This window comes from Somniosus microcephalus, unplaced genomic scaffold, assembly GCF_052327205.1.
Source record: "Somniosus microcephalus isolate GS21.2 unplaced genomic scaffold, FLI_Smic_1.0 unresolved_chr6, whole genome shotgun sequence".
Taxonomy (NCBI): domain Eukaryota; kingdom Metazoa; phylum Chordata; class Chondrichthyes; order Squaliformes; family Somniosidae; genus Somniosus; species Somniosus microcephalus.
In genome coordinates, this window is record NW_028225184.1 from 10,262,629 (window position 1) to 10,287,795 (window position 25,167).

Sequence of the window (25,167 nt, forward strand, 5' to 3'; positions counted from 1 at the left end):
AAGTCATTTAGGACTGAGATGAGGAGGAATTTCTTCACCCAGAGAGTGGTGAACCTGTGGAATTCTCTACCACAGAGGGCGGTGGAGGCCAATTCATTAAATATATTCAAGAAGGAGTTAGATATATTTCTTAAGGCTAAAGGGATCAAGGGATATGGGGAGAAGGCAGGGACAGGGTACTGAATTTGGATGATCAGCCATGATCTCATTGAATGGCGGAGCAGGCTCGAGGGGCCGAATGGCCTACTCCTGCTCCTATCTTCTATGTTTCTATGAATTCTCTTCCTCCTTCCCTTCCTGAATTCTCTCTCCCTCCCTCTCCCTTGAATGTTCCCTCCCTCCATCTCCGCTAAATTCCCTCTCCTTCCCTCCCGCCATCTTTCCCACCCCTCCGGTCTCGGTGTCACGCAGACGGCCTCCGTCCACCCCTCCTGTCGCGCTTACCTTGGGGGCCTCGATGGCAGTGTACGTGGCACCCGGGGGCACCTGAAACCCTTCCGTGTACAGCTTGAAATGGTGGATGAGAGATTCCATCGAGGTCTGTGAACGAGAGGGAGAGAGGGGGGAGAGAGAGAGAGAGGGAGGGGGGAGAGAGAGAGAGAGGGGGAGAGGGGGGGGAAGAGAGAGAGAGAGAGAGAGAGAGAGAGAGAGGGAGGGGGGAGGGGGGAGGGGGGAGAGGGGAGAGAGGGGAGAGAGGGAGAGAGGGAGGGAGGGAGGGAGGGAGGGAGGGAGGGAGGGAGAGAGAGAGAGAGAGAGAGAGAGAGAGAGAGAGAGAGAGAGAGAGGGGGGGGAAGAGAGAGAGAGAGAGGGAGAGGGGGGAGAGAGGGAGAGGGGGGAGAGAGGGAGAGGGGGGAGAGAGGGAGAGGGGGGAGAGAGGGAGAGGGGGGAGAGAGGGAGAGGGGGGAGAGAGGGAGAGGGGGGAGAGAGGGAGAGGGGGGAGAGAGGGAGAGGGAGAGGGGGGAGAGAGGAGAGGGAGAGGGGGGAGAGAGGGAGAGGGGGGAGAGAGGGAGAGGGGGGAGAGAGGGAGAGGGGGAGAGAGGGAGAGGGGGGAGAGAGGGAGAGGGGGGAGAGAGGGAGAGGGGGGAGAGAGGGAGAGGGGGGAGAGAGGGAGAGGGGGGAGAGAGGGAGAGGGGGGAGAGAGGGAGAGGGGGGAGAGAGGGAGAGGGGGGAGAGAGGGAGAGGGGGGAGAGAGGGAGAGGGGGGAGAGAGGGAGAGGGGGGAGAGAGGGAGAGGGGGGAGAGAGGGAGAGGGGGGAGAGAGGGAGAGGGGGGAGAGAGGGAGAGGGGGGAGAGAGGGAGAGGGGGGAGAGAGGGAGAGGGGGGAGAGAGGGAGAGGGGGGAGAGAGGGAGAGGGGGGAGAGAGGGAGAGGGGGAGAGAGGGAGGGGGGGAGAGAGGGAGAGGGGGGAGAGAGGGAGAGGGGGGAGAGAGGGAGAGAGGGAGAGAGGAGAGGAGAGAGGGAGAGGGGGGAGAGGGGGAGAGAGGGGAGAGAGGGGAGAGGGGGGAGAGAGGGAGAGGGGGGAGAGAGGGAGAGGGGGGAGAGAGGGAGAGGGGGGAGAGAGAGAGGGCGAGAGAGAGGGCGAGGGGGGGGGGAAGAGAGAGAGAGAGAGAGAGAGGGAGGGAGGGAGGGAGGGAGGAATAATTAAAAATGCTAACAAGGCACTGGGATTGATTTCTAGGGGAATAGAATTCAAAAGCAGTAACATTATATCGAACCTTGGTTAGACCGCACTTGGAGCACTGTGCACAGTTCTGGTCTCCATATACCTTGGTTAGACCACACTTGGAGCATTGTGCACAGATCTCATCTCCATATACCTTGGTTAGACCACACTTGGAGCACTGCGCACAGTTCTGGTCTCCATATACCTTGGTTAGACCGCACTTGGAGCACTGTGCACTGTTCTGGTCTCCATATACCTTGGTTAGACCACACTTGGAGTACTGTGCACAGTTCTAGTCTCCATACTACAAAAGGGACATAGAAGCACTGGAAAAAGGGCAAAAAAAGATTTACAAGGATGGTACTAGACCTGAGAGATTACAGCTATCGAGAAAGATTGAACAAGTTGGGGCAATCTTCTTTGGAAATGAGAAGACTTTGAGATGACATAATAGAGGTCTTTAAAATTAGGAATGGGTGCAGGGGGGGGGGGGGGGAAAAGAGAGGGGCACAAGGTGGCGAGCGTGGGGAAACGCGACTTACAATGCTCCCCCCTCCCGCCTCGCTTCACGGCGTGGGATGGCTGGAGCAGCGTGGCGACATTACAAGCTCTGAAATGTTACAGTCCCAGCGCGCGAGGACATTACAAGCTCTGAAGTGTTACTGTCGCGCCGCGTGCGAGCACCTCGGCAGCGTGGGGGCCTCGCGAACCCTGAACTCTACCCTCACGGCGCCGCCGCGGTCCGGCGCAAGCGGAGAGGCGAGGCTCGCTGAAGAGGCATCCATCTTATTTTGATTGCGCCCCGAGGAGGAGGCCAGAGATCGAGGTTCGGCAAGACAGCGCTCGCCGATATACTCCGGGTTTCGGCAGTCGCTGGGATCACCTAACTCTGCAGAGAGAGAGACACAGAGACAGAAAGGGAGAGAGAGACAGAAATAGACACACAAGAGAGCGAGAGAGAGACAGAGAGAGAGAGGGAAAGAGTACCTTCATTTCCTCTCGTTTAGGAGGTGAAATCTTAGCGTCATCGACCTTGATTTCCCCTTCGGGCATCTTGTTCATACACTGGAGGATAATTCGCAGACTTTGTCTCATCTCCTCCACTCGACACAGGTACCTGACGGGCAGCACACGGAGCACAGGTTAGATACAGAGTAAAGCTCCCCCTGCACTGTCCCATCAAACACTCCCAGGGCATGTACAGCACGGGGTTAGATACAGAGTAAAGCTCCCTCTACACTGTCCCATCAAACACTCCCAGGGCAGGTACAGCACAGGTTAGATACAGAGTAAAGCTCCCTCTACACTGTCCCATCAAACACTCCCAGGGCAGGTACAGCATGGGTTAGATACAGAGTAAAGCTCCCTCTACACTGTCCCATCAAACACTCCCAGGGCAGGTACAGCACGGGGTTAGATACAGAGTAAAGCTTCCTCTACACTGTCCCATCAAACACTCCCAGGGCAGGTACAGCACGGGGTTAGATACAGAGTAAAGCTCCCTCTACATTGTCCCATCAAACACTCCCAGGGCAGGTACAGCATGGGTTAGATACAGAGTAAAGCTCCCTCTACACTGTCCCCATCAAACACTCCCGGGGCAGGTACAGCACGGGGTTAGATACAGAGTAAAGCTCCCTCTACACTGTCCCATCAAACACTCCCAGGGCAGGTATAGCACGGGTTAGATACAGAGTAAAGCTCCCTCTACACTGTCCCATCAAACACTCCCAGGGCAGGTACAGCACGGGGTTAGATACAGAGTAAAGCTCCCTCTACACTGTCCCATCAAACACTCCCAGGGCAGGAACAGCACGGGTTAGATACAGAGTAAAGCTCCCTCTACACTGTCCCATCAAACACTCCCAGGGCAGGTACAGCACGGGTTAGATACACAGTAAAGCTCCCTCTACACTGTCCCATCAAACACTCCCGGGGCAGGTACAGCACGGGGTTAGATACAGAGTAAAGCTCCCTCTACACTGTCCCGTCAAACACTCCCAGGGCAGGTACAGCACGGGGTTAGATACAGAGTAAAGCTCCCTCTACACTGTCCCCATCAAACACTCCCAGGGCAGGTACAGCACGGGGTTAGATACAGAGTAAAGCTCCCTCTACACTGTCCCATCAAACACTCCCAGGGCAGGTACAGCACGGGTTAGATACAGAGTAAAGCTCCCTCTACACTGTCCCATCAAACACTCACAGGGCAGGTACAGCACGGGGTTAGATACAGAGTAAAGCTCCCTCTACACTGTCCCATCAAACGCTCCCAGGGCAGGTACAGCACGGGTTAGATACAGAGTAAAGCTCCCTCTACACTGTCCCATCAAACGCTCCCAGGGCAGGTACAGCACGGGGTTAGATACAGAGTAAAGCTCCCTCTACACTGTCCCATCAAACACCCCCAGGGCAGGTACAGCACGGGGTTAGATACAGAGTAAAGCTCCCTCTACACTGTCCCATCAAACACTCCCAGGGCAGGTACAGCACGGGTTAGATACAGAGTAAAGCTCCCTCTACACTGTCCCATCAAACACTCCCAGGGCAGGTACAGCACGGGGTTAGATAGAGAGTAAAGCTCCCTCTACACTGTCCCATCAAACACTCCCAGGGCAGGTACAGCACGGGTTAGATACAGAGTAAAGCTCCCTCTACACTGTCCCATCAAACACTCCCAGGGCAGGTACAGCACGGGGTTAGATCCAGAGTAAAGCTCCCTCTACACTGTCCCATCAAACACTCCCAGGGCAGGTACAGCACCGGTTAGATACACAGTAAAGCTCCCTCTACACTGTCCCATCAAACACTCCCAGGGCAGGTACAGCACGGGGCTAGATACAGAGTAAAGCTCCCTCTACACTGTCCCATCAAACACTCCCAGGGCAGGTACAGCACGGGTTAGATACATAGTAAAGCTCCCTCTACACTGTCCCATCAAACACTCCCAGGGCAGGTACAGCACGGGGTTAGATACAGAGTAAAGCTCCCTCTACACTGTCCCATCAAACACTCCCAGGGCAGGTACAGCACAGGTTAGATACAGAGTAAAGCTCCCTCTACACTGTCCCATCAAACACTCCCAGGGCAGGTACAGCACGGGGTTAGATACAGAGTAAAGCTCCCTCTACACTGTCCCATCAAACACTCCCAGGGCAGGTACAGCACGGGTTAGATACATAGTAAAGCTCCCTCTACACTGTCCCATCAAACACTCCCAGGGCAGGTACAGCACGGGGTTAGATACAGAGTAAAGCTCCCTCTACACTGTCCCCATCAAACACTCCCAGGGCAGGTACAGCACGGGTTAGATACATAGTAAAGCTCCCTCTACACTGTCCCATCAAACACTCCCAGGGCAGGTACAGCACGGGGTTAGATACAGAGTAAAGCTCCCTCTACACTGTCCCATCAAACACTCCCAGGGCAGGTACAGCACAGGTTAGATACAGAGTAAAGCTCCCTCTACACTGTCCCATCAAACACTCCCAGGGGCAGGTACAGCATGGGTTAGATACAGAGTAAAGCTCCCTCTACACTGTCCATCAAACACTCCCAGGGCAGGTACAGCACGGGGTTAGATACAGAGTAAAGCTTCCTCTACACTGTCCCATCAAACACTCCCAGGGCAGGTACAGCACGGGGTTAGATACAGAGTAAAGCTCCCTCTACATTGTCCCATCAAACACTCCCAGGGCAGGTACAGCATGGGTTAGATACAGAGTAAAGCTCCCTCTACACTGTCCCCATCAAACACTCCCGGGGCAGGTACAGCACGGGGTTAGATACAGAGTAAAGCTCCCTCTACACTGTCCCATCAAACACTCCCAGGGCAGGTATAGCACGGGTTAGATACAGAGTAAAGCTCCCTCTACACTGTCCCATCAAACACTCCCAGGGCAGGTACAGCACGGGTTAGATACAGAGTAAAGCTCCCTCTACACTGTCCCATCAAACACTCCCAGGGCAGGTACAGCATGGGTTAGATACAGAGTAAAGCTCCCTCTACACTGTCCCATCAAACACTCCCAGGGCAGGTACAGCACGGGTTAGATACACAGTAAAGCTCCCTCTACACTGTCCCATCAAACACTCCCGGGGCAGGTACAGCACGGGTTAGATACAGAGTAAAGCTCCCTCTACACTGTCCCGTCAAACACTCCCAGGGCAGGTACAGCACGGGGTTAGATACAGAGTAAAGCTCCCTCTACACTGTCCCCATCAAACACTCCCAGGGCAGGTACAGCACGGGGTTAGATACAGAGTAAAGCTCCCTCTACACTGTCCCATCAAGCACTCCCAGGGCAGGTACAGCACGGGTTAGATACAGAGTAAAGCTCCCTCTACACTGTCCCATCAAACACTCCCAGGGCAGGTACAGCACGGGGTTAGATACAGAGTAAAGCTCCCTCTGCACTGTCCCATCAAACACCCCCAGGGCAGGTACAGAATGGGTTAGATACAGAGTAAAGCTCCCTCTACACTGTCCCGTCAAACACTCCCAGGGCAGGTACAGCACGGGGTTAGATACAGAGTAAAGCTCCCTCTACACTGTCCCCATCAAACACTCCCAGGGCAGGTACAGCACGGGGTTAGATACAGAGTAAAGCTCCCTCTACACTGTCCCATCAAACGCTCCCAGGGCAGGTACAGCACGGGTTAGATAGAGAGTAAAGCTCCCTCTACACTGTCCCATCAAACGCTCCCAGGGCAGGTACAGCACGGGGTTAGATACAGAGTAAAGCTCCCTCTACACTGTCCCATCAAACACCCCAGGGCAGGTACAGCATGGGGTTAGATACAGAGTAAAGTTCCCTCTACACTGTCCCATCAAACACTCCCAGGGCAGGTACAGCACGGGTTAGATACATAGTAAAGCTCCCTCTACACTGTCCCATCAAACACTCCCAGGGCAGGTACAGCACGGGTTAGATACAGAGTAAAGCTCCCTCTACACTGTCCCATCAAACGCTCCCAGGGCAGGTACAGCACGGGGTTAGATACAGAGTAAAGCTCCCTCTACACTGTCCCATCAAACACCCCCAGGGCAGGTACAGCACGGGGTTAGATACAGAGTAAAGCTCCCTCTACACTGTCCCATCAAACATTCCCAGGGCAGGTACAGCACGGGGTTAGATAGAGAGTAAAGCTCCCTCTACACTGTCCCATCAAACACTCCCAGGGCAGGTACAGCACGGGTTAGATACAGAGTAAAGCTCCCTCTACACTGTCCCATCAAACACTCCCAGGGCAGGTACAGCACGGGGTTAGATACAGAGTAAAGCTCCCTCTACACTGTCCCATCAAACACTCCCAGGGCAGGTACAGCACGGGTTAGATACAGAGTAAAGCTCCCTCTACACTGTCCCATCAAACACTCCCAGGGCAGCTACACCATGGGTTAGATACAGAGTAAAGCTCCCTCTACACTGTCCCATCAAACACTCCCAGGGCAGGTACAGCACGGGGTTAGATACAGAGTAAAGCTCCCTCTACACTGTCCCATCAAACACTCCCGGGGCAGGTACAGCACGGAGTTAGATACAGAGTAAAGCTCCCTCTACACTGTCCCATCAAACACTCCCAGGGCAGGTACAGTATGGTGTTAGATACAGAGTAAAGCTCCCTCTACACTGTCCCATCAAACACTCCCAGGGCAGGTACAGCACGGAGTTAGATACAGAGTAAAGCTCCCTCTGCACTGTCCCATCAAACACCCCCAGGGCAGGTACAGAATGGGTTAGATACAGAGTAAAGCTCCCTCTACACTGTCCCATCAAACACTCCCAGGACAGGTATAGCACGGGGTTAGATACAGAGTAAAGCTCCCTCTACACTGTCCCATCAAACACTCCCAGGACAGGTACAGCACAGGGTTAGATACAGAGTAAAGCTCCCTCTACACTGTCCCATCAAACACTCCCAGGGCAGGTACAGCACGGGTTAGATACAGAGTAAAGCTCCCTCTACACTGTCCCGTCAAACACTCCCAGGGCAGCGACACTCAAGAGTACAAACTAACAAGCTCCTGACCTGTCGTAACAATCTCCGTTGCTTCCGATGGGGACATCAAAATCCACCTGGTCGTACACGTCGTAGGGCTGGGACTTCCGCAGGTCCCAGCGGATTCCCGATCCACGGAGCATCACGCCGCTGGCGGGAGAGAGGCGAGGGAAGTGGTGAGCTTGGACTGGACTGGACTGTGTCTCCCCCACCCCCCCATTCCCTCGCACCCCGGGGAATCGCCCCCCCTTTACCTGAATCCGTAGTTCAGCGCCTCTTCCGCGCTGATGATTCCAATATCAACTGTTCGCTTCTTCCAGATCCTGTTGTTGGTAAACATCTGTGGAGCGAGACCGCGAGAGAGAGAGAGTCACGATCCATCATTGGTTCTATGTACAGCACTTTTCCATGGGGGTGACTATGTGTGTGGACGAGGGTAGCGCAGTTGATGCAGTCTGCATGGACTTCAGTGAGGCTTTTGACAAAGTCCCGCATGGGAGACTGGTCAAGAAACATAGAAGATAGGAGCAGGAGTAGGCCATTCGGCCCCTCGAGCCTGCTCCGCCATTCAATGAGATCATGGCTGATCGTCCAAATTCAGTCCCGAGTCCCTGCCTTCTCCCCATATCCCTTGATCCCTTTAGCCTTAAGAAATATATCTAACTCCTTCTTGAATATATTTAATGAATTGGCCTCCACTGCCTTCTGTGTTAGAGAATTCCACAGGTTCACCACTCTCTGGGTGAAGAAATTCCTCCTCATCTCAGAATCACAGAAACCCCACAGTGCAGATAGAGGCCATTTCGGCCCATCGAGCCTGCACCGACACATATCCCACCCGATCCCCGTAACCCCTACACCAACACATATCCCACCCTATCCCCGTAACCCCACGTATTTAATCCCCCTAACACTAAGGGTCAATTTATCATAGCCAATCAACCTAACCCGCACATCTTTGGACTGTGGGAGGAAACCGGAGCGCCCGGAGAAAACCCACGCAAACACGGGGAGAATGTGCAAACTCCACACAGACAGTCACCCGAGGCCGGATTCGAACCCGGGTCCCTGGCGCGGTGAGGCAACAGTGCTAACCACTATGCCACCGTGCTTACCCCTTATCCTTAGACTGTGACCCCCTGGTTCTGGACTCCCCGACCATCGGGAACATCCTTCCTGCATCTAGTCTGTCCAGTCCTGTTAGAATTTTATAGGTTTCAATGAGATCCCCTCTCAATCTTCTAAACTCCAGTGAGTATAAGCCCAATCGACACAATCTCTCCTCATACGTCATTCCTGCCATCCCAGGTATCAGCCTGGTGAATCTTCGCTGCACTCCCTCCATGGCAAGAACATCCTTCCTCAGATAAGGATATCTGTCCTCAGATAAGGTAAGAGCCCATTGGATCCAGTAGGAAAATTGACGGGATTGAAGGCCGATAAATCCCCAGGGCCTGATAAGCTACATCCTAGGGTACTTAAGGAAGTGGCCCTAGAAATAGTAGATGCATTGCTGGTCATCTTCCAAAATTCGATAGATTCTGGAACAGTACCCAATGGATTTGAGGGTAGCTAATGTTACCCCACTGTTTAAAAAAGGTGGTAGAGAAAAAGCAGGGAATTATAGCCGGACATCGGTAGTGGGGAAAATGCTAGAGTCCATTATAAAAGATGTAATAGCAGAGCACTTGGAAAACAGTGACAGGATCGGACAAAGTCAACATGGATTTACAAAAGGTAAATCGTGCTTGACTAATCTACTGGAATTTTTTGAGGATGTATCTGGTAGAATAGATAAGGGAGAACCAGTAGATGTGGTGTATTTGGACTTTCAGAAGGCTTTCGATAAGGTCCCGCATAAGAGATTGGCGTGCAAAGTTAAAGCACATGGGATTGGGGGTAAGGTACTGACTTGGATAGAGAACTGGTTGGCAGACAGGAAGCAAAGAGTTGGAATAAACGGGTCTTTTTCCAAGTGGCAGGCAGTGACTAGTGGGGTACCGCAGGGATCGGTGCTAGGACCCCAGCTATTCACAATATATATTAATGATCTAGACGAGGGAACTAGATAATATCTCCAAGTTTGCAGACGACACAAAGCTGGGTGGGCGTGTGTGCTGTGAGGAGGATGCAGAGAAACTCCAGGATGATTTGGACAGGTTGGGTGATTGGGCAGATGCATGGCAGATGCAGTATAATGTGGATAAATCCACTTTGGTGGCAAAAACAGGAGGACAGATTATCTGAACGGCAATAGATTGGGAAAAGGGGAAGTGCAATGAGACCTGGGTGTCCTTGTGCACCAGTCGCTGAAGGTAAGCGTGCAGGTGCAGCAGGCGGTTAAGAAGGCAAATGATATGTTGGCCTTCATAGCGAGAGGATTCGAGTAAAGGAGCAAGGATGTCTTGCTGCAGTTGTACAGGGCCTTGTTAAGACCACACCTTGAGTATTGCGTGCAGTTTTGGTCGCCTTATCTGAGGAAGGACGTTCTTGCCATGGAAGGAGTTCAGCGAAGATTCACCAGGCTGATACCTGGGATGGCAGGAATGACGTATGAGGAGAGACTGGGTCGATTGGGCTTATAATCGCTAGAGTTTAGAAGGATGAGAGGCGATCTCATTGAAACTTATAAAATTCTAACAGGACTAGACAGACTAGGTGCAGGAAGGATGTTCCCGATGGCGGGGGAGTCCAGAACCAGGGGTCATAGTCTAAGGATAAGGGGTAAGCCATTTAGGACTGAGATGAGGAGGAATTTCTTCACCCAGAGAGTGGTGAACCTGTGGAAGTGCTGTGGATGTGGTATACATGGACTTCAGTAAGGCTTTTGACAAAGTCGCGCATGGGAGACTGGTCAAGAAGGTAAGAGCCCATGGGATCCAGGGCAATTTGGCACGTTGGATCCAAAATTGGCTTAGTGGCAGGAGGCAGAGGGTGATGGTCGAAGGTTGTTTTTGTGACTGGAAGCCTGTGTCCAGTGGGGTACCTCAGGGATCGGTGCTGGGTCCCTTGCTGTTTGTAGTGTACGTTAATGATTTAGATATGAATGTAGGAGGCATGATCAGTAAGTTCGCAGAGGACACGAAAATTGGTGGAGTGGTAAATAGCGAGGAGGGAAGCCTCAGGCTACAGGACGATATAGACGGGTTGGTCAGATGGGCAGAACAGTGGCAAATGCAGTTTAACCCTTAAAAGTGTGAGGTGATGCGTTTAGGGAGGACTAACAAGGCAAGGGAATACACAATGAATGGTAGGACCCTAGGAAGGACAGAGGATCAGAGGGACCTTGGTGTGCATGTACATAGATCCCTGAAGGCAGAAGGACAGGTAGATAAGGTGGTTAAAAAGGCATATGGGATACTTGCCTTCATTAGCCGAGGCATAGAATATAAGAGCAGGGAGGTTATGATGGAGCTGTACAAAACGCTAGTTAGGCCACAGCTGGAATACTGTGTGCAGTTCTGGTCGCCACACTATAGGAAGGATGTGATTGCATTGGAGAGGGTGCAGAGGAGATTCACCAGGATGTTACCTGGGCTGGAGCGCCTCAGCTATGAAGAGAGACTGGACAGGCTGGGGTTGTTTTCCTTGGAGCAGAGAAGGCTGAGGGGGGACCTGATTGAGGTGTACAAAATTATGAGGGGCATAGATAGGGTAGATAGAAAAGGAACTTTTCCCCTTCGTAGAGGGGTCAATAACCAGGGGGCATAGTTTCAGGGTAAGGGGCAGGAGGTTTAGAGGGAATTTGAGGAAAAACTCTTTCACCCAGAGGGTGGTTGGAATCTGGAACTCACTGCCTGAAAGGGTGGTAGAGGCAGGAACCCTCACAACATTCAAGACGCATTTAGATGAGCACTTGAAACGCCATAGCGTACAAGGCTAGGGACCAAGTGCTGGAAAATGGGATTAGAATAGACGGGGCTTGATGGCCGGCGCGGACACGACGGGCCGAAGGGCCTCTTTCTGTGCTGTGTAACTCTATGACACCATGATTCCGAGGGGGATTGACAGGGTAGATGCAGGGAGGATGTTTCCCCTGGCTGGGGAGTCGAGAACCAGGGGTCACAGTCTCAGAATAAAGGGTCGGCCATTTAGGACTGAGAGGAGGAGAAATTTCTTCACTCAGAGGGCGGTGAATCTTTGAAATTCTCTACCCCAGAGGGCTGTGGAGGCTCAGTTATTGAGTATATTCAAGGCAGAGATTTTTGGATATGAAGTGAATCAAGGGATATGGGGAGAGTGCAGGAAAGTGGAGATGAGGTAGAAGATCAGCCATGGTCTTATTGAATGGTGGAGCAGGCTCGAGGGGCGACAGAGCGAGCGAGACAGAGCGAGCGAGACAGAGCGAGCGAGACAGACATCACACTGACCCCGTGTCGGAGAGAGAGAGACACACAGGGTGTGAGGCTAAGTGAGGCGTGCTGTGGGTCTGTTGCAATGTCGGTGTATAGATGACAGCTGCAGAAGTGGTGTGAAGGATCCAATGGGACACTGGTGAGGATCAGAGGTAAGGAGATGTTGGGAAAGTCATTTTTAATGTGTTTAGATTTTTCTGTAGGCGACAAGCTTTGAAGTGTTTGTGTGGCCTGACCTCATTGGGAGAAGTGACAGATCGCTTCTGTACCCTCACCTGCAGCGGCCATCTGTTTTAGCCTAAGGAGAGAGTCATTGGAGAGCCTGGGTGCAAGGGCTCACCTTTGTACAGTGTCCGTCAGTGTTTGACAGCAGCTCAATGCTGTCAAACACGGACAAATCATCCGCCAAAAGTAAATAGACGCTCTACTTTACCTCCTCCACCTCATCGATGCGGATGGAGAAATTCTTGATAAACTCATAGATGTCGTCCATCAGCCCCAAGGGCATGTCCTGGAAAGGGAGAGAGAGAGAGAGAGAGGAGTCAGAATGGGAGCCAGCAATCCACAGACGTGCGAGGGACATTAAGAACATAAGACGGAGGAGCAGGAGTAGGTCATTCGGCCCCTCGAGCCTGCTTCCGCCATTCAATAAGATCGGTGCTGATCCGATCTTGGCCTCAACTCCACTCCCCGTCCCGCTCCCCATAACCCTCGACTCCTTTATCGTTCAAAAATCTGTCCATCTCCACCTTGAACTCTGAATATATTTAAGGTGGAGATAGACAATGACCCTCAGAGAAGAAATTCCTCATTTCCGATTTAAATGGGTGCCCCTTTATTCTGAAGCTATACCCCTGAGTTCTAGATTCCCCCTCGAGGGGAAACATCCTCTCTGCATCTACCTTGTCGAGCCCCCTCAGTATCTTCTAAGTTTCAATAAGATCCCCTCTCATTCTTCTAAACTCCAATGAGTATCGGCCCGGAGTATGGCACGGTGGCATAGTGGTTAGCACTGTTGCCTCACAGCGCCAGGGACCCGGGTTCGAATCCGGCCTCGGGCGACTGTCTGTGTGGAGTTTGCACATTCTCCCCGTTGTTTGCGTGGGTTTCCTCCGGGTGCTCCGGTTTCCTCCCACAGTCCAAAGATGTGCGGGTTAGGTTGATTGGCTATGATAAAATTGACCCTTAGTGTTAGGGGGGATTAAATACGTGGGGTTACGGGGATCGGGTGGGATATGTGTTGGTGTAGGGGTTACGGGGATCGGGTGGGATATGTGTTGGTGTAGGGGTTACGGGGATCGGGTGGGATATGTGTCGGTGCAGGCTCGATGGGCCGAAATGGCCTCTATCTGCACTGTGAGGTTTCTGTGATTCTGTGATTGTGAACCTGCTCAACCTTTCCTCATATGACAACCCCCTTCATCTCCGGAATCGACCTCGTGAGCCTTCTCTGAACGGCCTCGAATGCAAGTATATCCCTCCTTAAATAAGGAGGCCAAAACTGTACGCAGTACTCCAGGTGTGGTCTCGCCAACACCCCGTACAGTTGTAGCAGGACTTCCCTACTTTTAGACTCTATTCCCTTTGCAGGAAGGCAGATTATTATCTGAATGGCAATAGATTGGGAGAAGGGGAAGTGTAACGAGACCTGGGTGTTCTTGTGCACCAGTCGCTGAAGGTAAGCATGCAGGTGCAGCAGGTGGTTAAGAAGGCAAATGGTGTGTTGGCCTTTGTAGCGAGAGGGTTCGAGTACAGGAACAAGGATGTCTTGCTACAGTTGTACAGGGCCTTGGTGAGACCGCACCTTGAGTATTGTGTGCAGTTTTGGTCGCCTTACCTGAGGAAGGACGTTCTTGCCATGGAAGGAGTGCAGCGAAGATTCACCAGGCTGATACCTGGGATGGCAGGAATGACGTACGAGGAGAGATTGTGTCGATTGGGCTTGTACTCGCTGGAGTTTAGAAGATTGAGAGGGGATCTCATCGAAACCTGTAAAATTCTGTCAGGCCTGGACAGACTAGATGCAGGAAGGATGTTTATGATGGCCGGGGAGTCCTCATAGTCTAAGGATAAGGGGTAAGCCATTTAGGACTGAAATGAGGAGGAATTTCTTCACCCAGAGAGTGGTGAACCTGTGGAATTCTCGAGGGCGGTGGAGGCCAGTTCATTAAATATATTCAAAAAAGAGTTGGATATATTTCTTAAGGCTAAAGGGATCAAGGGGTATGGGGAGAAAGCAGGGACAGGGTACTGAATTTGGATGATCAGCCATGATCTCATGGAATGGCGGAGCAGGCTCGAGGGGCCGAATGGCCTACTCCTGCTCCTATCTTCTACGTATATGTTTCTATAAAGGCCAACACTCCATTTGCCTTCCTAATGACTTGCTGTTCCTGCATGCTAACTTTTTGTGATTCATGTACAAGGACCCCCAGGTCCCTCCGCACCTCAGCATTTTGTAATCTCTCCCCCATTGAAATAATAATTTGCTTTTTTATTCTTCCTACCCAAGTGGATAACCTCGCATTTATGGGGCGCGGGACAGGGGAGGGAAACGCGAGTATGGAGTTGAAGTCAGGGACGGGACACTCGACCCCTGACCCCCTCCCGCGGACTCCTGACCTGGTGAACTCCTCCGGGCCGTACGTAGGCTGCGTGCATCCGCGCTCCAGATACCCGCTCGTAAAACTCAAACATCTAGAGAAAGAGAGAGAGAGAGAGAGAGAGGTTAATCCACTCGTTAACTCGTTAGATCGTTACTGAACTGACTCGCTGGTTCCTTAGAGAATGAGCAAGACAGATAACTAATCCGTTCATTGTTGAGCATGTTCATGCGGACCCCAGCTATTCACAATACATATTAATGATCTGGACGAGGGAACTAGAAGTAATATCTCCAAGTTTGCAGACGACACAAAGCTGGGTGGGCGTGTGTGCTGTGAGGAGGATGCTGAGAAACGCCAGGATGATTTGGACAGGTTGGGTGATTGGGCAGATGCAGTATAATGTGGATAAATGCGAGGTTATCCACTTTGGTGGCAAAATCAGGAAGGCAGATTATTATTTGAATGGTAACAGATTGGGAGAGGGGAAGTGCAACGAGACCTGGGTGTCCTTGTGCACCAGTCGCTGAAGGTAAGCATGCAGGTGCAGCAGGCGGTTAAGGCGGCAAATGGTATGTTGGCCTTCGTAGCGAGAGGATTCGAGTACAGGAACAAGGATGTCTTGCTGCAGTTGTACAGGGCCTTGGTGAGACCACACCTTGAGTATTGTGTGCAGTTTTGGTCGCCTTATCTGAGGAAGGATGTTCTTGCCATGGAGGGAGTGCAGTGAAGATTCACCAGGCTGATACCTGGGATGGCAGGAATGACGTACGAGGAGAGATTGGGTCGATTGGGCTTATACTCACTGGAGTTTAGAAGAATGAGAGGGGATCTCATTGAAACTTATAAAATTCTAACAGGACTAGACACAGGAAGGATGTTCCTGATGGCCGGGGAGTCCAGAACCAGGGGTCACAGTCTAAGGATAAGGGGTAGGCCATTTAGGACAGAGATGAGGAGGAATTTCTTCACCCAGAGAGTGGTGAACCTGTGGAATTCTCTACCACAGAAGGCAGTGGAGGCCAGTTCATTAAATATATTCAAGAAGGAGTTGGATATATTTCTTAAGGCTAAAGGGATCAAGGGACATGGGGAGAAGGCAGGGACAGGGTACTAAATTTGGATGATCAGCCATGATCGCATTGAATGGCGGAGCAGGCTCGAGGGGCCGAATGGCCTACTCCTGCTCCTATCTTCTATGTTTTGTTAATCCATTAGTCAATTCATTATTTGGATAGTTCATCAGTTAAATGCTGAGTTAAGTAGTTAGTTAATGAGCTAGTTAGTTAGTTAGTCAGCCCTCCTCCCCCCACCCGCCCCAGCCTCACCTTCTCGCGCTCCTCAAACATCCAGAAGAATGGCGTCATGGCGCCAATGTCCAGGGCGTGTGTGGTGATGGCCATGATGTGGTTCATCAGCCGGGTCAGCTCGCCGAAGAGGACTAGCGGGGAGAGAGAGAGAGAGAGAGAGAGAGAGAGAGAGAGAGAGAGAGAGAGAGAGAGAGAGAGAGAGAGAGCGGGGAACAAAACAGAGATGGTCAAAGGGGCGGAACGGATGCGAGAGTCAGTGCCATTCTGGCAGGAAGAGGGTTAGAGTGCCGCCGCCGCAGTCGAATATCTCACCGAAACCGTCTGCGCTCAGCGGACGGGGATGTTGGGGTCAGCGCGCTGCCGCCGCAGTCAAATATCTCACCTCCGCCGTCTGCGCTCAGCGGACGGGGTGTTGGAGTTAGCGTGCTGCCGGCCATAGTCGAATATCTCGCCGCCACCGCCTGCGCTCAGAGGAGATGGCCTCTTCGGTACAAAGAAGGTTCACTCGGTTAATCCCGGGGATGAGGGGATGGACATATGAGGAGAGGTTGAGTAGATTGGGACTCTACTCATTGGAGTTCAGAAGAATGAGAGGCGATCTTATTGAAACATATAAGATTGTGAAGGGGTTGGATCAGGTGGATGCGGGGAGGATGTTCCCGATGATGGGTGAAACTAGAACTAAGAGGCATAGTCTTAGAATAAAGGGCTGCTCTTTCAAAACTGAGATGAGGAGGAACTACTTCACTCAGAGGGTGGTAGGTCCATGGAATATGCTGCCCCAAAAAGCTGTCGAAGCTACATCATTACATAAAGTTAAAACAGAAATAGACAGTTTCCTAGAAGTAAAGGGAATTAAGGGTTACGGGGAGCGGGCAGGAATTTGGACGTGAGTCTAGGTTCGGATCGGTCATGGCCCTGTGGGTAGCGGAGCGGGCCCAGGGGCCGTGTAGCCTGATCCTGCTCCTATTTCGTGTGTCTAATCCTGTTAGATTCAGGAGATGGTTCTGTGATAGTGGATTGGCGGTTAGGAGCAGATCAGCCATGATCTTATGATCAGCCGTGATCTTATTGAATGGCGGAGCAGGCTCGAGGGGCCGATTGGCCTACTCCTGCTCCTATTTCTTATGTTCTTCCGGGAGTGGAGGGTGGACGGAGAACCTGGCTACCTCACGCGGCTGAACAGCCGCACCTCGAGAGGAGGCCGGAAGACGGAAACCTGGCCCGGCGATGCCCCCCACATGAGAATAGCCCCTGGTGCCGGGGCGGCGCGTTGGCGAGCGGGCAGCTGTCCAGTGGCAAATAACAATAACCAACAACATTGTCGAGACTTTCACAGCAAACACCCCCCCCCCCACCGCCGCTCCGCCCCACACCCAGCCTTACCTCTAATCCACTGTGCACGGATTGGGGGGCGGATGTTCAGCAACTTTTCCACGGCCAGGGAGTAGCACTGCTCGTTGCACATCATGGATACGTAATCCAGGCGGTCGAAGTACGGGAGGGCCTGGGGAAGGAGAACGAGAGAGTGAAAGGAGGAACAACCTCAGTGCTTTACAGCCAATAAAGCACTTTATTGAAGTGTGGTCACTGTTGTAATGTAGGAAACGCGGCAGCCAATATGCACACAGCAAGCTCCCACAAACAGCAATGTGATAATGACCAGATCATCTGTTTTAGACAGTGCGTCGCTCCCTCAGTACCGCCCCTCCGCCAGCGCGGCGCTCCCTCAGTACTGCCCCTCCGCCAGCGCGGCGCTCCCTCAGTACTGCCCCTCCGACAGTGCGGCGCTCCCTCAGTACTGCCCCTCCGACAGTGCGGCACTCCCTCAGTACTGCCCCTCCGACAGCGCGGCGCTCCCTCAGTACTGCCCCTCCGACAGTGCGGCGCTCCCTCAGTACTGCCCCTCCGACAGTGCGGCGCTCCCTCAGTACTGCCCCTCCGACAGTGCGGCACTCCCTCAGTACTGCCCCTCCGACAGTGCGGCACTCCCTCAGTACTGACCCTCCGACAGTGCGGCACTCCCTCAGTACTGCCCCTCCGACAGTGCGGCGCTCCTTCAGTACTGCCCCTCCGACAGTGCGGTGCTCCCTCAGTACTGCCCCTCCGACAGTGTGGCGCTCCCTCAGTACTGCCCCTCCGACAGTGCGGCTCTCCCTCAGTACTGCCCCTCCGCCAGCGCGGCGCTCCCTCAGTACTGCCCCTCCGCCAGCGCGGCGCTCCCTCAGTACTGCCCCTCCGACAGTGCGGCGCTCCCTCAGTACTGCCCCTCCGACAGTGCGGTGCTCCCTCAGTACTGCCCCTCCGACAGTGCGGCGCTCCCTCAGTACCGCCCCTCCGACAGTGCGGCGCTCCCTCAGTACTGCCCCTCCGACAGCGCGGCGCTCCCTCAGTACTGCCCCTCCGCCAGCGCGGCGCTCCCTCAGTGCAAAGGGCTACTCGCACCCTGCAAGGCTCGAGGTTTGACGGCGCATTCAGCCACGCGTGCGAGCGCGGGACTGCGACGCAGAGACACGTGCGGAGGGAGGTTGCGAGTTAAAAGTGCGGCGTGTAACCGGGCTGCCCGGGTGGGGCCCAGAGGCAGGGGGGGGGGGGGGTCGCGGCGAGGTACCTGCAGGTAGGTCTTGTACTCGATGAGTTTCTCCGTGCCTCTGTGCAGAAGCCCGATGTGAGGGTCGCACTTCTTCACCGATTCGCCGCTCAGCTCCAAGACCAGCCGCAGCACTCCATGGGCAGCTGGGTGCTGTGGCCCAAAATTGATGGTGTAGTTCGAGACCATCCGCTCTACTGGTGGGTCCTTGTCTGATAACGAGACGGGGAGAGAGAGGGGGAGGGAGGAGAGAGGGAGGAGGGAGAGGAGAGAGGGAGGGGGAGGAGAGAGGGAGGGGGAGAGAGGGAGGGGGAGAGAGGGAGGGGGAGAGAGGGAGGGGGAGAGAGGGAGGGGGAGGAGAGAGGGAGGGGGAGAGAGGGAGGGGGAGAGAGGGAGGGGGAGAGAGGGAGGGGGAGAGAGGGAGGGGAAGGAGGAGAAGGGGAGAGGGGGGAGAGAGAGGGGGAGGGGGAGGGGGAGGGAGGTAGGAATCAGAAATTTTAAAGATGAAACTTATAAACACCACCCACCAAACAGGACGCGTCCCGAGTCACAATCGCTCTCCCTCATTTGGGACGCCCTCTCACACCTGGAGTGACCCCTGGTCGCTGGAGGGGTTACAGGTCGTTGTTTTATTTATTCGTTTATGGGATGTGGGCGTCACTGGCAATGCCAGCATTTACTGTCCATCCCTAGTTGCCCTTGAGAAGGTGGTGGTGAGCCGCCTCCTTGAACTGCTGCAGTCCGTGTGGTGAAGGTGTTCCCACAGTGCTGTTAGGGAGGGAGTTCCAGGATTTTGACCCAGCGACGATGAAGGAACGGCCGATATACTTCCAAGTCAGGATGGTGTGTGACTTAGAGGGGAACTTTGAGGTGGTGGTGTTCCCATGCTCCTGCTGCCCCTTGTCCTTCTAGGTGGAAGAGGTCGCGGGTTTGGGAGGTGCTGTCGAAGAAGCCTTGGCGAGTTGCTGCAGTGCATCTTGTAAATGGTCCACACTGCAGCCACGGTGCGCCGGTGGTGGAGGGAGTGAATGTTTAAGGTGGTAGATGGGGTGCCGATCAAGCGGGCTGCTTTGTCCTGGATGGTGTCGAGCTTCTTGAGAGTTGTTGGGAGCTGCGCTCATCCAGGCAAGTGGAGAGTATTCCATCACACTCCTGACTTGTGCCTTGTAGATGGTGGAAAGGCTTTGGGGAGTCAGGAGGTGAGACACTCGCCGCAGAATACCCAGCCTCTGACCTGCTCTTGTAGCCACAGTATTTATGTGGCTGGTCCAGTTAAGTTTCTGGTCAATGGTGACCCCCCCAGGATGTTGATGGTGGGGGTTTCGGCGATGGTAATGCCGTTGATTGTCAAGGTTTCTGACACACACTGGCCGCCCCCCCACCATCCCACCATTCCCCGGCCTCACTTACCATTCCAGGGAGGCGGTTTCCACTTGGCGGTGATCTCCGTCGGGTACATGACGGCTCCCGCGTACTGCTCCATCCATTCGGGGTCCGGTTGCCATTGCTTCGCCCCCCTACCGAGAGGGGGAGAGTTTGAGAGAGAGAGAGAGAGGGAGGGGCTGGGCGTGAGAGAGGGGGAGGGGGCGCGAGAGGGAGGGGCGGGGCGCGAGGGGGAGGGGCGGGGCGCGAGGGGGAGGGGCGGGGCGCGAGGGGGAGGGGCGGGGCGCGAGGGGGAGGGGCGGGGCGCGAGGGGGAGGGGCGGGGCGCGAGGGGGAGGGGCGGGGCGCGAGGGGGAGGGGCGGGGCGCGAGGGGGAGGGGCGGGGCGCGAGAGGGAGGGGCGGGGCGCGAGAGGGAGGGGCGGGGCGCGAGAGGGAGGGGCGGGGCGCGAGAGGGAGGGGCGGGGCGCGAGAGGGAGGGGCGGGGCGCGAGAGGGAGGGGCGGGGCGCGAGAGGGAGGGGCGGGGCGCGAGAGGGAGGGGCGGGGCGCGAGAGGGAGGGGCGGGGCGCGAGAGGGAGGGGCGGGGCGCGAGAGGGAGGGGCGGGGCGCGAGAGGGAGGGGCGGGGCGCGAGAGGGAGGGGCGGGGCGCGAGAGGGAGGGGCGGGGCGCGAGAGAGAGGGGCGGAGCGCGAGAGAGAGGGGCGGAGCTCGAGAGGGAGGGGCAGCGCGCGAGAGAGAGGGGGGCAGAGCGTGAGCGGGGCAGCGCGTGAGAGAGTGAAACTCATCCTCCGTCAGATCGACCAGAAGGAATCTAATCTCTCGGCGATACTGCAGATTCAAATCGTTCATTCCCCACCCCCCATCGTCCAAGATTCTCTCTCCTCGTAGCTACCCACTCCTCATTGCCACCCCAAGCAGGACCTGTGACACTCCCCACCCGCCCCCCCTTCCCCAAACCGGTGAACCCCGCTCCCCCAGACCTCACCCAAGTAGTACAATCCTAAATAGGGCAACTGGAACAGAGAGACCTGAGGGTGGACGGACACAAGTCTTTGAAGACGGCAGAACAAGTGGAGAAGGTTGTTAATAAAGCAGACCGGATCGTGGGCTTTATAAACAGTGGCATCGAGTACAAAAACAATGGAAATATGATGAACCTTCATAAAACACTGGTTAGATCCCAACTGGAGTCTTGTGTCCAATCCTGGGCACCGCACTTTAGGAAGGATGTCAAGGCCTTGGAGAGGGTTAAGGGGAGATTGACCAGAATGGTACCGGGGATGATGAACTTCAGTTACGTGGAGAGACTGGAGAAGCTGCGGTTGTTCTCCTTAGAGCAGAGAAGGTTAAGGGGAGATTGACCAGAATGGTACCAGGGATGAGGGACTTCAGTTACGTGGAGAGACTGGAGAAGCTGGGGTTGTTCTCCTTAGAGCAGAGAAGGTTAAGGGGAGATTGACCAGAATGATACCAGGGATGAGGGACTTCAGTTACGTGGAGAGACTGGAGAAGCTGGGGTTGTTCTCCTTAGAGCAGAGAAGGTTAAGGGGAGATTGACCAGAATGGTACCAGGGATGAGGGACTTCAGTTACGTGGAGAGACTGGAGAAGCTGGGGTTGTTCTCCTTAGAGCAGAGAAGGTTAAGGGGAGATTGACCAGAATGGTACCAGGGATGAGGGACTTCAGCTACATGGAGAGACTGGAGAAGCTGGGGTTGTTCTCCTTGGAGCAGAGAAGGTTAAGGGGAGATTGACCAGAATGGTACCAGGGGTGAGGGACTTCAGTTACATGGAGAGACTGGAGAAGCTGGGGTTGTTCTCCTCAGAGCAGAGAAGGTTAAGGGGAGATTGACCAGAATGGTACCAGGGGATGAGGGATTTCAGTGACGTGGAGAGACTGGAGAAGCTGGGGTTGTTCTCCTTAGAGCAGTGAAGGTTAAGGGGAGATTGACCAGAATGGTACCAGGGGATGAGGGACTTCAGTGACGTGGAGAGACTGGAGAAGCAGGGATTGTTCTCCTTAGAGCAGAGAAGGTTAAGGGGAGATTGACCAGAATGGTACCGGGGATGAGAGACTTCAGTGATGTGGAGAGACTGGAGAAGCTGAGGTTGTTCTCCTTGGAGCAGAGAAGGTTAAGCGGAGATTGACCAGAATGGTACCAGGGATGAGGGACTTCAGTTACATGGAGAGACTGGAGAAGCTGGGGTTGTTCTCCTTAGAGCAGAGAAGGTTAAGGGGAGATTGACCAGAATGGTACCAGGGATGAGGGACTTCAGTTACATGGAGAGACTGGAGAAGCTGGGGTTGTTCTCCTTAGAGCAGAGAAGGTTAAGAGGAGATTGACCAGAATGGTACCGGGGATGAGGACTTCAGTTACGTGGAGAGACTGGAGAAGCTGGGGTTGTTCTCCTTAGAGCAGAGAAGGTTAAGGGGAGATTGACCAGAATGGTACCAGGGATGAGGGACTTCAGTTACGTGGAGAGACTGGAGAAGCTGGGGTTGTTCTCCTTAGAGCAGAGAAGGTTAAGGGGAGATTGACCAGAATGGTACCAGGGATGAGGGGACTTCAGTTACGTGGAGAGACTGGAGAAGCTGGGGTTGTTCTCCTTAGAGCAGAGAAGGTTAAGGGGAGATTGACCAGAATGGTACCGGGGATGAGGGACTTCAGTTACGTGGAGAGACTGGAGAAGCTGGGGTTGTTCTCCTTAGAGCAGAGAAGGTTAAGGGGAGATTGACCAGAATGGTACCAGGAATGAGGGACTTGTGATGTGGAGAGACTGGAGAAGCTGGGGTTGTTCTTCTTGGAGCAGAGAAGGTTAAGAGGAGATTGACCAGAATGGTACCGGGGATTAGGCATGGAGAGACTGGAGAAGTTGTCTCCCCGCAACTCCCTGCCCTGTGACACCCCCATGACCTGTGCCCCCCACTCCCTGCCCTGTGCCCTCCACTCCCTGCCCTGTGATCCCCCATGACCTGTCTCGCCCCGATCCCTGCCCTCTGATCCCCCCCATGACCTATCTCGCCCCATCCCTGCCATGTGACCCCGTGACCTGTCTCGCCCCATCCCTGCCCTGTAACCTCCCATGATCTGTCTCACCCCTATCCCTGCCGTGACCCCCCCATGACCTGTCTTGCCCCTATCCCTGCCCTGTGACCCCCCATGACCTGTCTCGCCCCTATCCCTGCCCTGTGACCCCCCATGACCTCTCGTCCCTATCCCTGCCCTGTGACCCCCCCATGACCTCTCTCGCCCCTATCCCTGCCCTACGACCCCCCATGACCTGTCCTCACCCCTATCCCTGCCCTACGACCCCCCATGACCTGTCTAACCCCTATCCCTGCCCTGTGACCCCCCATGATCTGTCTCGCCCCTATCCCTGCCCTGTGACCCCCCATGACCTGTGTCGCCCCATCCCTGCCCTGTAACCTCCCCATGATCTGTCTCGCCCCTATCCCTGCCCTATGACCCCCCATGACCTGTCTCGCCCCATCCCTGCCCTGTGACCTCCCCATGACCTGTGGCATCCCTATCCCTGCCCTGTGACCCCCATGACCTGTCTCGCCCCTATCCCTGCCCTGTGACCCCCCATGACCTGTCTCGCCCCTATCCCTACCGTGTGACCCCCCATGACCTGTCTCGCCCCCTATCCCTGCCGTGTGACCCCCCATGACCTGTCTCGCCTCTATCCCTACCCTATGACCCTCCCATGACCTGTCTCGCCCCTACCCCTGCCCTATGACCCCCCATGACCTGTCTCGCCCCATCCCTGCCCTGTGACCCCCCCATGACCTGTCTCGCCTCTATCGCTGCCCTATGACCCCCCCCATGACCTGTCTCGCCCCTATCCCTGCCGTGTGACCCCCCATGACCTGTCTCGCCTCTATCCCTACCCTATGACCCTCCCATGACCTGTCTCGCCCCTACCCCTGCCCTATGACCCCCCATGACCTGTCTCACCCCTACCCCTGCCCTATGACCCCCCCATGACCTGTCTCGCCCCTATCCCTGCCCTGTGACCTCCCATGACCTGTCTCACCCCTATACCTGCCCTGCGACCCCCCCATGACCTGTCTCGCCCCTATCCTTTCCCTGTGACTCCCCCCATGACTTGTCTCGCCCCAATCCCTGCCCTATGACCCCCCATGACCCGCCATTGACCTGTCTCGCCCCTATCCCTGCCCTATGACCGCCCCATGACCTGTCTCGCCCCCATCCCTGCCCTATGTCCCCACCCAATGACCTGTCTCGCCCCTATCCCTGCCCTTATGACCGCCCCATGACCTGTCTCGCCCCCATCCCTGCCCTATGACCCCCCCATGACCTGTCTCGCCCTATCCCTGCCCTATGACCGCCCCATGACCTGTCTCGCCCCCATCCCTGCCCTATGACCCCCCCCCATGACCTGTCTCGCCCCTATCCCTGCCCTATGACCGCCCCATGACCTGTCTCGCCCCCCATCCCTGCCCTATGACCCCCCCCATGACCTGTCTCGCCCCTATCCCTGCCCTATGACCGCCCCATGACCTGTCTCGCCCCCATCCCTGCCCTATGACGCCCCATGACCTGTCTCGCCCCTATCCCTGCCCTATGACCTTCCCCCCGCCTTTACCTCCGGCTCTGGGCCGCCGCCTGCCGCAGGGATCCGCTCCCCGCCCGTCTCGCCAGCTGCAACAGCGCCGCCATCGACCTTCAGCCGGCGTAGAGCTGGACCGGAAACTGGCACCTTACTTCCGCCCTCACCTGCTCGGCTCTCCGCCAATCAGAGAACGGGGATGAGGGAAACTCCGCCAATCAGAGAACGGGGATGAGAGAAACGCCGCCATCTTTGTGAGGGCGGACCCGCCAATCAGAGATCAGGAATTGGGACAGCGCCGCCATCTTGGTCAAGGGGAAACCCGTCAATCACAGAGTAGGGACTGAGGCGGCGCCGCCATCTTAGTGTAGGTCTAACCCGCCAATCAGAGAGCAGAGAATGGGACAGCGCCGCCATCTTAGTGAAGGGCAAACGCGCCAATCAAAGAGCAGGGAAAGGGACAGCGCCGCCATCTTCGTGAAGGGCAAGCCCGCAAATCACAGAGCAGGGAATTGGGGCGGGTGAACAACAAAACGCCAGCCAATAGGAAACGGGAGTTAAACCACAACAACATCATCAAAACATGAAGTTAAGATCAAGCCCCTGGACACACGCTCCCCGTCGAAAAAATGTTTTAATAATCAAACATATCGGTGCTGCCGATGGAGGAGAATGTGTGAAGGGAGGCCCC

The 25,167-nt window shown here is 54.9% G+C and overlaps 1 protein-coding gene across 1 annotated transcript; it reads right to left on the reverse strand.

Annotated features, from left to right (window-relative positions):
* Window positions 1-255: 255 nt before the first annotated feature.
* On the reverse strand, window positions 256-24,635 carry ndufs2 (NADH:ubiquinone oxidoreductase core subunit S2). Its single transcript, XM_085978165.1, has 11 exons — window positions 24,513-24,635; window positions 19,933-20,039; window positions 18,544-18,734; window positions 17,319-17,439; window positions 15,951-16,063; window positions 14,642-14,716; window positions 12,453-12,530; window positions 7,919-8,004; window positions 7,695-7,814; window positions 2,649-2,778; window positions 256-540 (listed from the first exon to the last, which is right to left on the reverse strand). Exons 1-11 carry the CDS (start codon window positions 24,584-24,586, stop codon window positions 271-273), a joined length of 1,365 nt encoding a protein of 454 aa, XP_085834291.1. The 5' UTR covers window positions 24,587-24,635; the 3' UTR covers window positions 256-270.
* Window positions 24,636-25,167: the final 532 nt, after the last annotated feature.